The 15,865-nt window shown below is 36.3% G+C and overlaps 2 protein-coding genes across 3 annotated transcripts; both read left to right on the forward strand.

Annotated features, from left to right (window-relative positions):
• The first annotated feature begins 951 nt into the window (after positions 1-951).
• Positions 952-11,149, forward strand: LOC7475150 (pleiotropic drug resistance protein 3). Of its 2 annotated transcripts, XM_024586572.2 has the most exons (24): positions 952-1,385; positions 1,644-1,767; positions 2,632-2,714; positions 3,151-3,235; positions 3,611-3,770; positions 3,901-3,977; positions 4,066-4,119; positions 4,227-4,317; positions 4,430-4,731; positions 4,814-5,095; positions 5,192-5,505; positions 5,935-6,095; positions 6,172-6,275; positions 6,804-6,957; positions 7,048-7,185; positions 7,346-7,419; positions 7,493-7,825; positions 7,933-8,223; positions 8,451-8,534; positions 8,647-8,780; positions 8,855-9,082; positions 9,283-9,454; positions 10,101-10,355; positions 10,754-11,149. In XM_024586572.2, the coding sequence occupies exons 1-24, from the start codon at positions 994-996 to the stop codon at positions 11,018-11,020; spliced, it is 4,359 nt and encodes a 1,452-aa protein (XP_024442340.1). In that variant the 5' UTR covers positions 952-993; the 3' UTR covers positions 11,021-11,149. The 2 variants fall into 2 exon arrangements, with proteins under 2 accessions (XP_024442340.1, XP_052303253.1); XM_052447293.1 differs by lacking the exon at positions 2,632-2,714 and having other exon boundaries at positions 1,369-1,385.
• A 2,540-nt stretch (positions 11,150-13,689) lies between these two features.
• Positions 13,690-15,573, forward strand: LOC7475151 (cytochrome P450 89A2). The gene has a single exon (XM_002321336.4). It carries the CDS (start codon positions 13,804-13,806, stop codon positions 15,364-15,366), a length of 1,563 nt encoding a protein of 520 aa, XP_002321372.3. The 5' UTR covers positions 13,690-13,803; the 3' UTR covers positions 15,367-15,573.
• The last annotated feature ends 292 nt before the right edge of the window (positions 15,574-15,865 follow it).

Consider the following 15,865-nt stretch of genomic DNA (forward strand, 5'->3'; position numbering starts at 1 on the left):
TCACATTACGTATTTACTTGTTTTGTTCTCCCAAACCTATCCTTACTACTCTAGAAAAGTTTTTCCTCGCATAAGCTCCTGCCCTACCTGTGATGTTCTACATATATTGGCCTAACCAGAACTGAAACTTCTAATGGCAGGGAATGTCAGTTAAGGGAAAGACCCAGTGCAATCTGATAGGTCAACCAGGTGCCCTACCGACCCGAGTTGAGTCAATGAAAGAAACCGATTTCTTTTCTTTGTTTTTTAAAAAAAATGATGTCATTTTTGTTTTTTAAAAGTCAAAGTTTGAATTGTCCTGCCAATCCAACCAACTTAATTTGAGCCTGGAGTCGATCTTATAATAACCTTCAAGCGGACTACAATTTGAATGTAGCCTACTTTAGTTTTTTTATACTCTTGTGCAGGCCACTCTAGCTGGGTTGTATTTAATTCTGTCATCAGGCATGGCCCTTCATGTTATGTATGAAAATAACAGGGCCGATGTTATGACTGCTCTTAACCTTATCTTATCAATAGTCTTCCCTGTTCTTGAACTGATCTTGGTATTAAAGTAATTTCATTTTGAATTCTGTAACATGAGATAATAAAAAAATGTAAACATCCCATATAGATGTCGGTGTGTGTGCGTGTGTTAATAAAGAAAGTCAATGGCATCAATCTCTGTACATATGAGAGTTTGGATGCTTGTTCATGCTTATAATTATAATATTAGCTGAATGGAACTTGATGTCTTGTATTTAATAATATCTGCTGATTTTACCTTGTCCAATACAGCTTTATAAAACCAATGTGCAAGAATCTGGCAGCCCAGCAAGCATGAGTTAAACATCAACTCTTATTTTATGTCTACAAACAGCGTGAATAATAGCTACGACTTTCTGCAGCAGCAGCAGCATGAATCTATGACGCATTCCATTACTTCATCGACATGAATCTTTGCATTTTTTTATATATACATATAACTCTTCAAGTCTGTCTGTTTATCTGACAATGGCTCAGCTGGCTGGCCCTGATGAGATAGAGTCATTTCGGATTGAGTTAGCAGAGATTGGAAGAAGCATAAGGACCTCATTCAGGAGTCATGTGTCGAGTTTTCGTAGCGTTTCAACTGTGAAATCTGAGCATGGTAGGGATGCTGATGATGAAGATGTGTCCCAATGGGTTGATGTTGAGAGATTACCAACCTTTGAACGGATTGCCACTGCTTTATTTGAGGAGCAAGATGGCACCGCTGGAAATGGAGATGTTAAGTGGGGGAAGAGAATTATTAATGTTTCCAAACTTGGAGCTCAAGAACGGCATATGTTCATTGAGAAGCTCATCAAACACATTGAAAATGATAACCTCCGATTGTTGCATAAACTTAGGAAAAGAATTGACAAGTAATTACCTTTCTACTTGCCCTTTTTGAAACGTGTGCTGACAGTCTAGTCATACATATTAAAGTACAATTGGAAACGTTGCTGTGCTGAGTACCAAACTGATAGAATTCCTTGAAATATTAGACTCTACGTGCACATATTAACTTCAATTCCTTCATGTTTAATGTATATTTTCCACATATGTCCTATGATCAATAGATGTCTCTCAGATATTAAATCTAATCTTTTTATTGATCTAGTTATAATTATGTTTTTCAGAGTTGGTGTGCAGTTGCCCACTGTAGAAGTGAGATACAAAAATCTGTGTGTTGAATCAGAATGCGAGATAGTTCAGGGAAAGCCTCTCCCCACTCTATGGAACACTGCCAAGAGCATTCTCTCTGTAAGTTTCTGCATGTAAGAGGAATAAGTTCTCCAAGTGTTTTTCTATTAACCTTTGGATCATCTTTTACAACATGAAAATTGCAAAATTTTAACTTGAAACGATTGTCTTTCTTCTTCAATGCAAGGTGGAGCAAGTCTGTGAGTGTTGAAACACACTTAACTAGCTCAGCTAGCTTGGTTTTAATATTCTAAATTGATGAAACACACTTATTTATACTTGAAACAAACCCTCCAAGCTAGGAAAACAACAAACAAGAAATTCTAAACCTAGACAAGTTTTCCATCTAGCTAAAGTAGAAGGCAGAAATGAAATCCAAGGGGGCAGATTCTTCAAAACAAATTCTGTCACCATGTCCAGCCTCTCTAGTTAGCCTATGTTGCTTTTTTTATTGACTAATAAGGCTACTGACATGTAAAGAGAGTTGGAGGTAAGATTGTCAAAGCTCCATTGAATGTTAATTGACAAAAAGAGGGCAGTCTTGCATGTTGCAAAATATGGCAGCAGGATTTTTCGATCTGCAGAATGGTTTATCAGCCTGCGCACTTGTCAGAACAATGACCATAACTCTTGGTAGGAAGCTCCAAATCCTGCACCGTTTGATGTGTTGAAAACAAGAGACACATAGCGTTTTAGGGATATATGGATGCCTAGTTTTTAGCTCATAATTAGTGCAGTTTTTCCTTTAAAGATAATCCTGAAATCGGAGCTTGTTATGAACCTTTTCAACTCTCTTGATACTCGTTTAGCACCCGTTATCTCGTCTTCATTTTTCCATGTAAATTTCTGATTTATTAGGGATGCTTTTGCATTACTTTTCCATTTATAAACTTCTAAAAGCTAAACTATTTCTGTTTGTGACAGGGGATTGCCAATCTGTCATGTTCGAAACAACGAACCAAGATAAGCATCATAAAAGATGTCAGTGGCGTTATTAAGCCAGGAAGGTAGCCTTCAAAAGCTGGGATTTGCTATGTTCAATTAATAGTAGAACAGGAGCACTTGAGCCCTCAATCTCATTCCTTCCCACATGCTAAACCAGCAACATAGCGATGGCCACTGACAAAATTGCTGTTCTGACTCACCATTTGTTCGCTCAGTTCTCTTGAAAAAGACACAAGTAGTAATGGCAAACTAAATTGAAGATTTCTCTTTGAGATTAAAAAAAATCTATTGTTTAATTCGGGAAAGAGTATTCGTATGAGTCCTAAGGGAACTAAGTAATTAGGTTGTTTATTCTAATAAGCAACTTTCTAGCCTTCACATGGGTTGTATCAATGTGTGTTTGCTCATATGCTTCATTACTTATGTTGGAAACAAGCAATGTACTGAATCTGACATGATAACTTCAAGTTCACTAGCTGTTCATGTTTTTTTTTGCAGGATGACTTTATTGCTCGGCCCTCCAGGATGTGGAAAAACTACTATGTTGTTGGCTCTCTCTGGGAAACTAAGTCATTCTCTGAAGGTTTTATTGCTTCTATGACACAAATAAGAGAAAAATAATTTTCAACAGAGTTAAAGAACAGTAATGGGGAATTCCATAGAGAATCTTGACTCAGGAAATGTTTAGAAATTTTTGGAAGTTGGTCGTGTACCTTATTGTCTAAACAATTCTGGTGTTTGTAGAGATTTGATTCACTTGAAATTTATTTTACTGAAATCCATGAACACATTATTATATTCAATAAAATCTGAAATGCATCATACATGACTATATTTGTGAGATTGCTGCTTGCACTGCTGCCTAAAGCTCTCAAATTTCTCCACAATTAAAATTGTTATGTGGAAATGGGATCGTCTCAGCTTTAAGTTACTCACTGATCCATACCTTCTTATAAAGGTTGCTGGGGAAATGTCTTACAATGGTCACAAATTGGAAGAGTTTGTTCCTCAGAAATCCTCTGCATATGTAAGCCAATATGATCTGCATATTCCAGAGATGACAGTGAGAGAAACAATTGATTTTTCAGCACGTTGTCAGGGAGCAGGAAGCCGAGCTGGTAAGAATTCTTTATAGACACAAGTAGTGAATTTTTCTTTTAATTGAAATCAAACTCTCAACGTGATTCTGTAGAGTACATTCTCATTTTCCTGGCAACCCTTATGTTATTTGTTGTCCTTTCATGAAAGAGATCATGATGGAAGTCAGTAGAAGGGAGAAGCAGGCAGGAATACTTCCAGATTCTGATGTGGATGCCTACATGAAGGTAGATATGGTGGATCCCATGTTTTGGATATTCAGAAGGTTCGCTTACATGTTTTGGAAGAATTTATTTACTTTATTTTTGTGGTCAGGCAATATCAGTTGAGGGATTGAAAAGTAACCTTCAGACAGATTACATATTGAAGGTAATTTACTAGGTTTATTACACAGGGCTGAAGTCTTACGTTCCATTTGCTTATTGTCCAAACATCCTATTGTTTTACAATATTTTTCATCCTACCCTTTCTTTCAGATTCTAGGACTTGATATTTGTGCCGACACAATGGTTGGCGATGCCATGAGAAGAGGTATCTCAGGAGGTCAGAAGAAACGGCTGACTACAGGTATTTTATGCTTGAGATAAGAACTGATACTTCAGAGAATATGTGTTCCTCAAGATCTTCAAGATGCTGAACTTCATTTGATGCCTGTGAATTTTTTCCCTTTGTGTTACAGGGGAGATGATTGTCGGGCCAACAAGAGCACTCTTCATGGATGAAATATCAAATGGCTTAGACAGCTCAACCACTTTACAAATTATATCTTGTCTACAACATTTGTCTCATATTATGGATGCTACTGTGTTGATTTCATTACTTCAACCAGCACCAGAGACCTTTGATCTCTTTGATGACATCATTCTAATGACAGAAGGGAAGATTGTGTATCACGGCCCACGTTCTAGTATTTGCAAATTCTTTGAGGACTGTGGGTTTAGATGCCCTGAAAGAAAAGGTGTTGCAGACTTCCTTCAAGAGGTGGGTCTTCAAGCTTCTGTTTGTCTCTCCATTTATATTTCATTTTAAAGTTGACTTGTGTTACTCCTTTGCTCTGCTCCAGGTTATTTCCAGAAAAGATCAAGGACAATATTGGTTCCTTACTGAAGAACCATACAGTTATGTTTCAGTTGACCAGTTTGTTAAAAAATTCAAAGAAAGTCAGCTTGGCAAGAATCTAGAGGAAGAGATCTCGAAGCCATTTGATAAGTCTAAAAACCACAAGAGTGCTTTATCCTTTACAAGCTACTCATTAACAAAATGGGAAATGTTTAAAGCTTGCAGTGTGAGAGAATTTCTTCTAATGAAAAGGAATTCTTTTATATATGTATTCAAAACTACACAGGTATCTTTCATTATACCCATCATCTGCAAATCTTTTAGCTTTTACTTGTAAAAAACCAGCCAGCTTATCGGAAACATCCCTGCTTTCTTTGCACAGCTATTTATCATTGCTTCAATAACAATGACTGTCTTACTGCGCACAAGAATGGCTATTGATGCGATCCATGCAAGCTATTACATGGGTGCTTTGTTCTATGGACTGCTTATCTTACTTGTAGATGGATTTCCAGAGCTGCAGATGACTGTCTCTCGACTTTCAGTTTTTTATAAACACAGAGAGCTATGTTTTTATCCTGCTTGGGCTTATGCGATCCCTTCTGCTATCCTTAAAGTTCCAGTTTCACTCTTGGAAGCTTTTGTTTGGACAGCTCTTACTTACTACGTCATCGGCTACAGCCCTGAGTTCGGAAGGTGAGCTCTAGATGGGGGGTTCAAAAATTAAGCACCTAAAAGTTAAACTTACTGGGAAATATGATGCAAAAGAGTGGGTATGTGGCTATACCTGATACTGCATGAAAAAACAACTTACGAACCTGCTCTCTGGCTGCGAAAAAGTGATATTATTGTCAGTTCAAACACTTTTTCCATGATGAGGCAAAACCAGTAACTTGGGGAGAGTATATGTGAACCCACTAAGAAGTTTTTATAGTACATATCATTCATAGGATGCATAGAAGAGCTATTACTGTTTTCTGGAGGTTGAGAAAGCTATAGATTCGTTCTGGCTGAGGTTAACCAGCTAATGTCTCAACTACTTCAGTTACTATGGCTACTCTTTATTTAGGAACTTTGGATGCCATGAATTTCTTTATTCATCTGATGAGTAGTTGTGTTTCTTAGGTTTCTCCGCCAGTTCCTTCTACTCTTTCTGGTACACTTGACATCAACATCCATGTTTCGGTTTGTTGCATCTGTCTTCCAAACTGTGGTAGCTTCAACAGCAGCTGGTTCTCTCGCTATATTAGTTGCTTTAGTATTTGGTGGCTTCGTAATTGCAAAACGTGAGATTTCATACTGCTCCTCATAATCCTGTGATATTGTTCAAATGATTTTCCTTAATAGTTTGTGCTGTTGCAGCCGCTATGCCTGTTTGGCTGGCATGGGGATTTTGGATTTCTCCATTAACATATGGGGAAATAGGTTTGACTGTCAATGAGTTTCTTGCTCCTCGGTGGGAAAAGGTACTATTCAAGTATTCAGCCTTATGTAGGTACTCTTTGGACACCAAGGCTAAAATTCAGTCGGGTTTTTTTTTTCTGGTTTATAAGTAGTAATTTGGAAGAAATTCTTTTTGGAAATAGAATCTAATATTCCTACTGGGTATAAATCAACTCTGTTGAGATATTTTCATTGATTAGGTGATCCAGATGGTGTGTGAGATTCCTATTATTCTGCAGTTGCAAAAATGAGTTATTTTTAGTGTGTTTGTTTGTGCAGCCTGCTGGGTGTATGTTTGTTTTTGCTACTGTGTTTTTTGCTTTTAATGGAAAGCGAAAACACAGCAGCAAAAACATGAATTTGCTGCTTTTACTCTTGTGTTTCTTATGTGAAGGGTTATATCCCATAGCAAAAGCAAAAACAAACATACCCGTACGTGAAGCATATTTTGATGCTTTTTGTGAGGCTAACCATGCTGTTGGCCGCACAAACAAAAGGACCCGGACATCCATGTGGTGAAGTTGATTTTTACTCTTCGACTTTAAACTCAGGTTGTCTCTGGTTACACATCCCTCGGACAACAAACACTAGAAAGCCGTGGATTAAATTTTCATGGCTACTTTTACTGGATATCAGTTGGTGCATTGATAGGGATGACAGTGCTTCTCAATATCGGTTTCACAATGGCTTTAACCTTCTTAAAACGTGAGTCCATCTTCCACTCCTTCGTGCGTTTTCTTTATAATATATATGTAGATGCATCCATGCTAACCAAATACATCGATCCTCATTCAGCCCCAGGAAACTCTCGTGCATTTATTTCTCGTGAAAAGTACAATCAGCTGCAAGGAAAAATAAATGACCGCGATTTTTTTGATAAGGACATGACCCTCACTGCTGCTCCTGCTAAATCTAGTACAGAAACCAAAAAGGGTGTGCTTGTTTTCTTCCTTCTCTCATCAATTTTGACATTTAGCATTTGTACAGAAGCTTTTGTCTTTGTAGACTGTTTCATGGTAATCTACATTGGCCATAGAGTGATAGAGAGATATCTCCACATCTTTACAAGTGTTGCAATCAATAATTTTTGCAGGAAGGATGGTTTTGCCTTTTGAGCCCCTTACTATGACATTTACGGACGTTCAGTACTACGTTGATACGCCACTGGTAACCAAGATAATTCTCGACAGTCATAAAATGCAGTTTCTTTGTCTAAAAAATGTTGTTATACTTGTCTCAGGAAATGCGAAAACGTGGTAATCAACAGAAGAAGCTTCAGCTTCTTTCTGACATTACTGGTGCATTCAAACCTGGCATCCTCACGGCATTGATGGGTGTTAGTGGAGCAGGGAAAACAACTCTTATGGATGTTCTTTCTGGAAGGAAAACTGGTGGTACCATTGAGGGAGAGATTAGAATTGGCGGGTATCTAAAGGTTCAGGATTCATTTGCTAGAATATCAGGTTACTGTGAGCAAACCGACATTCATTCCCCACAAATTACTGTAGAAGAATCTCTGGTATACTCTGCTTGGTTGAGGCTCCCACCTGAGATAAATGCGAGAACTAAAACTGTATGATACCCTTTAAAAGATGAACTAATAGTTTTGTTCCTGGACCTTAATCATTAAGACTGGCTTGTACTACAAGTTTTTATGATCAACTTTTTTTTTTTTTACAGGAGTTTGTAAATGAAGTTATTGACATTATCGAGCTTGATGAGATCAAAGATTCTTTAGCAGGCATGCCAGGAGTTAGCGGTTTATCAACTGAGCAGCGTAAGCGGTTGACTATAGCAGTGGAACTTGTTGCCAATCCATCTATCATATTTATGGATGAACCCACTTCGGGTTTAGATGCAAGAGCAGCTGCAATAGTTATGAGAGCAGCAAAGAATATAGTTGAAACGGGAAGAACAGTAGTTTGCACCATCCATCAGCCAAGTATTGATATCTTTGAGGCATTTGATGAGGTAAAAATAAAGTAATGATAACATTGATACTCTTGTCTCTTCTTCACCATTGGTTTGGTAAGAATAGAACCCGTCTACCCATACCACCTGAACCCAAGTCATCTGCCATTGCACAAAGACATCGATGGCTGAAATGGCAAAGCTAAAGCTATGAAGGTTTTCATATCCATATCTTAGATCATAGTGCATATAATTGAGGTTTTGACACATCCTACTCTCTACTGCAGTTGATTTTAATGAAAATCGGAGGACGCATAATTTATTCTGGACCATTAGGCCAAGGGTCAAGCAGGGTGATTGAGTACTTTGAGGTTAGTTGTCGCGAAATCCTCTGTTTTTGATGTCATTGTCTTTCAGGTAATTCTGGTAGCTGACAGACTTCTTCATCAACCTTGATTCTATTTTCCTGACTTCTTTGGATAGAGTATTCCTGGTGTGCCTAAGATTAAGGACAACTACAATCCTGCAACATGGATTTTAGAAGTTACTTCTCAATCTGCAGAGGCTGAACTTGGTGTAGATTTTGGTCGAATTTATGAAGGGTCTACCTTGTATCAGTAAGTACAAAAACCATGATGATCTATAGCACTGATATTAAGAAGGAATAATAACCTTACGCCTCTGACTGCAGGGAGAATGAAGATTTGGTCAAGCAATTGAGTTCACCAACTCCTGGTTCCAAAGAACTGCATTTTCCTACACGTTTTCCACAAAATGGATGGGAGCAACTCAAAGCATGCCTGTGGAAACAAAACTTGTCTTATTGGAGAAGTCCTTCTTATAACCTTGTGCGCATTGTTTTCATGTCCTCTGGAGCTTCCCTATTTGGCCTGCTGTACTGGCAGCAAGGAAAGAAAATGTAAGTCAATAAGCATTGATGTTTCTACAAACCACAAAATTCACCACCTTTATAAAACGTTTTTCTTTCCTTTATCCTGTTTTTTCAGAAAAAAAGTCATGTGTTGCTCATAAAATGTTTCTTAGATGCTTTGACATTTAGTTTCTGGCAGTGCTTTTATGGAGAGGCATTTTCATGATAATTTAGTTCTCATTTTGTAGAAAAAACGAGCAGGATTTGTTCAATATAGTCGGCTCAATGTACGCACTCATCGTATTCTTTGGCATAAACAATTGCTCCTCAGTCCTGCCTTTTGTTACAACAGAGAGGACTGTTTTGTACCGGGAAAGATTTGCTGGGATGTATTCTTCGTGGGCCTATTCATTTGCTCAGGTTTCAGATCTCTTTCGAAAACTAGATTGTTTACTTTCCTGTCAAGTACATGGAGAAATTTAAACTAGCTTTCATGTCTCTACTTATGAACTAGATATACTCAATCCTTCTCTTTCACTTTAGCTTGTAAGTTTACTGGTGATGATTTGGTAAAAACTCATGGATACCTGTAAGTTGAAGTCCCTAACAGTTGCATTTTATCACTGAAGTAAAATATCTGGCAGTTCCTAGGTGTTCCTGTTAGAATCTCAACTAGTTTACACTTGAACCAAATTAACTTGCCATGTTATGTTTGATATCAAACGGAAGATGGAATATCAGCAATGCCTGCACCAGAAGCTTGATCATTTTGGATGTTAATCTGAAATAAGAAGGTTATATCTGACATCTAAGTATAAAAATAGCAATAGGGTTTATAAGTCTGATAAGTTTTGCCTCTCTAGAAGTTTAACAGGTCTTTAAATAGGACTGAAATTGACCCTAATAAGATTGAAAAATCATAATCCCTAAATAAAATGGAAAACTAATAGAAAATCCGAAAATAACATATAAAATCAAGGAAAAATAACAAAATTGGATATTCATGCATGTTATTATTATTTTGTTTTGTATTACTCATGCATGTTATTATTATTTTGTTTTGTAGGTGCTAGTTGAGGTTCCATACTTGCTCGCTCAATCAATCATTTATCTGATCATCACATATCCTATGATTGGTTACTCGTCGTCTGCCTATAAGATATTCTGGTCTTTCCACAGCATGTTCTGCACATTGCTGTTTTTCAACTACCAAGGGATGCTGCTTGTGTCATTGACACCAAACATTCAAGTGGCTGCCATTTTAGCCTCATTTTCATACACAATGCTCAACTTTTTCTCTGGCTTCGTTGTCCCAAAACCGGTAAGCTTTCCGACCATCAATTTATCTTACTGAAGGCCTTTTTACATGTATTGTAATTTGAAACATGGTTGCCTGCGCAGACAAACATTAACTACCATAGTATCTATCTAAGTACTATTTATTATCTCTAAGCATGCCTTTTAGCTTTGCATTTGATGAAGACACATGAACAGAAAAATATGCATGTTGTCATAAAGATGGCTAGGTTTCAAAATCTAATTTCTCAGGTTTTATGATTTCAACGAAATTAATAAAATGCTGCCAACCATTAAAAGAAAACTACGTATATATCAAGATCTTGACCAAGATGGTGTGAACTAACTAAGAGGGGATTGAAATACAAAACTGACTGATCACTTATGGTTCTTAAATTTGTGCTTGGCAACGTACGTACGCAGCATATTCCAAAATGGTGGCTTTGGCTGTATTATATTTGCCCCACATCCTGGGCGTTAAATGGCATGCTGACCTCACAATATGGAGATGTAGACGAAGAAATATCAGTGTTTGGCGAGGCCAGAGCTCTTTCTGATTTCATCGAGGATTACTTTGGGTTCCATCACAGCTTTTTGAGTGTTGTTGGTGTTGTTCTAGTAATCTTCCCCATTGTCACTGCTTCTCTTTTTGCATATTTTATAGGAAGACTCAACTTTCAGAGAAGGTAGAATTTGTGTTCTGTATCGTTTCTTTTTTTTGTAATCGAAGGTCGATTTTGTATTGACGCATCTGTTGTTGTATCATTAATTAATACTTATATTAACTATCCCATGCAATTTTTATTTTATTTTATTTTATATGCAGGAGTACAATATTTTTTTTCCATTTTTTTGCAGTTCCTAAACTAAATAAATAAAATTCCTAAACTAAATTAAGACAAATAAAAATAACAAAGAAATATATTTATTAAAAAACAAAAACTCTGATATGGTCAGAAAAGAAGGATGACATGGTTTCTTATCAGTCTACACCATTAAAAATCAATAACACTATAACTATGAGGTAACATACAAAATATTTAATTTCCATTCATCAATGTCTACTTGCCAAAAGGCCCCTTGTACAGAAAAAACTAAAAATTCTAATAATATTGAATAATAAAAAATAGTAAAAATATTCTCTTTAAATAAAAAAATAAAAAAATAAAAATAAAAACTATTCTCTTTAAATAAAAAAGCCACTATCATAATATTACCTTAGTACTTGATAATGGTTGAATCCAAATTCTTTGGGTCTAACATGCTTAATAGACCAACGTTATCTTGGGCTTGATTGACTACCAAGTCCAAGTGCTTTAGATCTAGCATGTTTGTCAATCCTATATTATCTTGAAATTAGATGGCTGTCACGTCCAAGTGCTTTGGATCTGGCATGGTTGTCAGACCCACACAACCTTGGATTAGGCTGACTACCAAGTTTAGGTTCTTGGGGTCTTGCATGTTTGCTAGACTTACGTTATCTTGGGCTTGGATAACTGCAAAGTCCAAGTTTTTTTAATCTAACACATTTGCTAGACTCACATCATCTAAAACTTGGATAACTGTCAAGCCCAAGTGCTTCTATGTCATATTGAACTTGACTGATTGTCTAGTCCAAGTTCTTTGGGTTTAGCGTGTTTGTCGAACTCACGTTACCTTAGCTAACTATCAAACTCGATTTTTTTGGGTCTGGCATGTCTGCAAGACCTGTTTTGTTTTAAAGAATTTTTTTATAAAATATATAATAAAAAATATTGACTCCTCAGAAACACTCTCTTCTAAGTGTTGATAAATATAGGTTTTTAATATGTAGTAAATTATATGAAAGTCATGATAAATGGGTTTTTCTAATAAATTTACTAATTTTATTATAAGGATATTTATAATAAAAAAAAATAACACTTAAGCATTTAAAACATTAGAGAAAATAGATATATACAAATTGTATCTTTAAGGTGGTGATGTATGGAACAAATAATCAGTTTAAAAACAATATCTTTAAACCTCTAAATTATTTTTATTTTTTTTTGTTTTCTCACCCAGATAATTTACCAATATATATTTGTGTGGAAGGGAAGCCAAAACTGGTTAGAAGATATGAATGTGCGAAAAAAAATCCAGGTAGAGAGTGTTCGGGAATATGGTAATGTTTTTTATTTTAAAATATATTAAAATAATATTTTTATTTTTTAAAAATTATTTTTGATATCAGTACATCAAAAATAATTTAAAAACATCAAAAATATATTAATTTTTAAATAAAAATAAAAATTTTTAAATTTTTTTTAAAAATACTTTCCAACCACAATATTTTTCAGACGTCACATCTTGAAGCATTTCCAATGGCCAAGAAGCCCGCTTGGAAAGGGTGGGTGTATATCATTATGACCAATTATTATTCTTGTCTCCATTCGTTTTCACCGATTATAGGTGACAGAAGTTTCTTTTTTTAAAAAAAAAATAGAACTGTTTGAAATTTCTTTTTTATGTTTTTGGTAAAATAACTTAGTTTAAATTTTTTTTTAGTGAAATACATAGTTTAGTAAATATGTTCTTAAAATATCAATGCTTGGAATAAAACAATTGTTAAAATAAATTGACCCAAATATAGAAAAGAAAGAAAAAATAAATGAATAAATAAAAAAGGTTTTAAAAGCTCATCAAAGCTTTAATTAATGATGATATTATTAGAAAAATTATAATAATAACACCAGAAAGTATTACAAAAAACAAGTGAACCAGCTATGGATAATGGCTGGGAATTGGGATGGACTCCACATGCTGCTAAAAACAAGAGAGGCAGCTATCCTTCTAGATTAATGAATCTTTGATTCATTGTAGTAGCAGCAGCAGCATCAGTTTGCTCCATTATTGTATAGTGACATTGTACACTATCATTATGCCTCCATAATTATCCTACACCACACTCAATATTGTGTTTGGAAGTGTGATTGCTGTTACTTTTCAAATAACTTTTCGTATTGAAATATATCAAAATGATGTTTTTTTATTTTTAAAAAATTATTTTTAAGATCAGCACGTCAAAACGATCTAAAATATGCAAAAAATAATTAATTTTTTGTAAAAACAAAATTAATTTTTTTAGAAACACGGTTTGCACTGCATTTTCAAATGGACACTGTAAATGATCTGGATGGATACATGAGAATTGAGATTTTGTTCACCACATCCTTGATCTAGAGTACTTAATCCTCCTGTTAAATGATAGAAATAATTCATTTTATGTTAAATAAATTTAATTACAGGGAAATCTCTATAAATTGATCATAAAAACTTATTAATTAAATGAGATATTATTGAAAGTTATCCGTATATGCTAATCAAGTTAAGCTTCTTCTAGAGAGTAGAGAGGACCCCTCAAATTCAATGTCCCTGTTGATCCTGCTAGTTTATATATACAGACCTTCTCCCATGCCTCCTACAAATCATCACTTGTTAATTTCAAGGTCAATATGGATCATTGGTTCCTCATCCTCATTTCTATCTCCCTCTCCATCTCCATCCCCGGCCTCCTCAAATTCATTCTCAACAGATACTTCATCAGCAAGAAGCCCGCTCACCACAAACTCCCTCCAAGCCCCCAATCGATTCCAGTGATTAGCAACTTCCTATGGCTCGGCCGCATATCTCCCTCTAATATCCACTCCATCCTCAACCCACTACATGCCAAGCTTGGCCCAATCCTAACTATCTACTTCGGCTTTCGCCCTGTCATCTTTATAGCTGACCGCTTCCTCGCTCACAAGGCCTTGATCCAAAAGGGTGCCCTCTTTGCTAGCCGTCCACCAGCTTCTGAGACTCAAAGATTTCGCGGCAGCAATCGGCGACTTGTTAGTCTTTCTTTCTATGGCCCGACTTGGCGTCTCCTGCGGCAAAACCTTACCAAAAACGTTCTCCATCCTTCCTGCGCGAAATATTCCGCTCATTCCCGCCGTTGGGCGCTACAAATCCTTAAGAATCGTCTGGAATCCCAAGCAAAATCTGGTCAGCCTGTTTGTTTGAGGGAGCACTTTCTATATGCCATCTTTTGCCTGTTAGGCGTAATATGTTTTGGTGACAAGGTTGATGAAGACCAGATTAAACAAATCCAGGAAGTAGTGCATCGAGCGTTTTTGAGTTCTCGGAGGTTCGATACGCTCAATTTATGGCCAAGAGTGACCAAGATCGTGTTGCGTAGACGCTGGGAGGAATTATTACAGCTACGTCAAAGCGTACAAGATGTAACAATTCCCTTAATAAGAGCTAGAAAGAAGTTGCAAGAGGAAGAGAGGACAGGCATGGACACTCACCATGATCATGTTGTACCTTATGTTGATACATTATTAGCTCTGGAATTTCCCGATGATAAAAGAAAACTCGACGAGGAGGAAATTTCTAATTTATGCGGCGAATTTCTAAATGCGGGCACTGATACTACCACAACTGCCTTGGAATGGATCATGGCAAATCTGGTTAAATACCCAAAAATTCAAGAAAAGTTATTCATGGAGATTAAAGGGGTTGTTGGAGATGGAGATGTGAAGGAGGTCAACGAATCTGATTTGAAAAAGATGTCGTATTTGAAAGCAGTGATTTTGGAAGGCCTGAGGCGGCATTCTCCTGCACGTTTTCTGATTCCACATGCGGTGACGGAAGATTTTGTTTTGAATAATGAATATTTGATACCAAAGAATGCAGCCATAAATTTCCTGGTTGCCGAGATGGGGTGGGATCCAAAGGTGTGGGAAGATCCCATGGCATTCAAGCCGGAAAGGTTTCTGAATCATGAGAACGGAATTACGAAAGAATTTGATATCACAGGGAGTAGGGAGATTAAAATGATGCCATTTGGTGCAGGGAGGAGAATTTGTCCCGGTTACCAATTATCCATGCTTCTTCTGGAATTTTATGTGGCTAATTTAGTTTGGAAATATGAGTGGAAGGCTGTTGACGGAAATGATGTTGATTTGTCCGAGAAGATAGAGCATATAATGGCGATGAGAAATCCATTGCAGGTCCACTTATCCCCAAGGTAGAAAAGCACTAGTTATGCCCTGCATTTCAACTGGCCCAAGCCTACATCTCTATCCTTTTCCCGACGTCGTCGAAAGTAGTAGCAGTTTGCTCCATTACAGTACAGTGACATTGTACACCATGGTCATGCATCCATAGTTGTCCCGCAACACACTCAAATAAAAATAAAGTATTATGATCACTATATCAATATATACGGTTTTTCTCTATCGGGTGATATGTTAAATACAGAAAAGAATTATAGAAGGAATAAAGCAAGTAATTTTTTGTAGCGTGTATGATCTGTCTGTAAAGCCATCGGTAAATTTATTAATGAAAGACTTATCAACCAACTAGAAATCACCAACGACTATTTTTCAATGGATATTTTTGTCCGTGAATCTGTTAATAAAATAATCACAAATAAAATATTAGTGTAAATATCAACCTTGATGGGATCTTTGAGAATAATGTTGGTTCTCACACATTTTAAGCTTAGTAAAAGACAATTTAAAAAGGATG

The sequence above is a fragment of the Populus trichocarpa genome, chromosome 15, assembly GCF_000002775.5.
Source record: "Populus trichocarpa isolate Nisqually-1 chromosome 15, P.trichocarpa_v4.1, whole genome shotgun sequence".
Classification (NCBI taxonomy): Eukaryota; Viridiplantae; Streptophyta; class Magnoliopsida; order Malpighiales; family Salicaceae; genus Populus; species Populus trichocarpa.

What these genes read in the sequence shown, in the direction of transcription:
- LOC7475150 (XM_024586572.2), top strand. Translation starts at nt 994, where the DNA reads ATGGCTCAGCTGGCTGGCCCTGATGAGATAGAGTCATTTCGGATTGAG. An exon ending in ATGTGGATGCCTACATGAAG is followed by an intron (nt 3,978 to 4,065) that starts GTAGATATGGTG and finishes TTTTGTGGTCAG; the next exon opens with GCAATATCAGTTGAGGGATT. An exon ending in GCTTCGTTGTCCCAAAACCG is followed by an intron (nt 10,356 to 10,753) that starts GTAAGCTTTCCG and finishes GTACGTACGCAG; the next exon opens with CATATTCCAAAATGGTGGCT.
- LOC7475151 (XM_002321336.4), top strand. Translation starts at nt 13,804, where the DNA reads ATGGATCATTGGTTCCTCATCCTCATTTCTATCTCCCTCTCCATCTCC.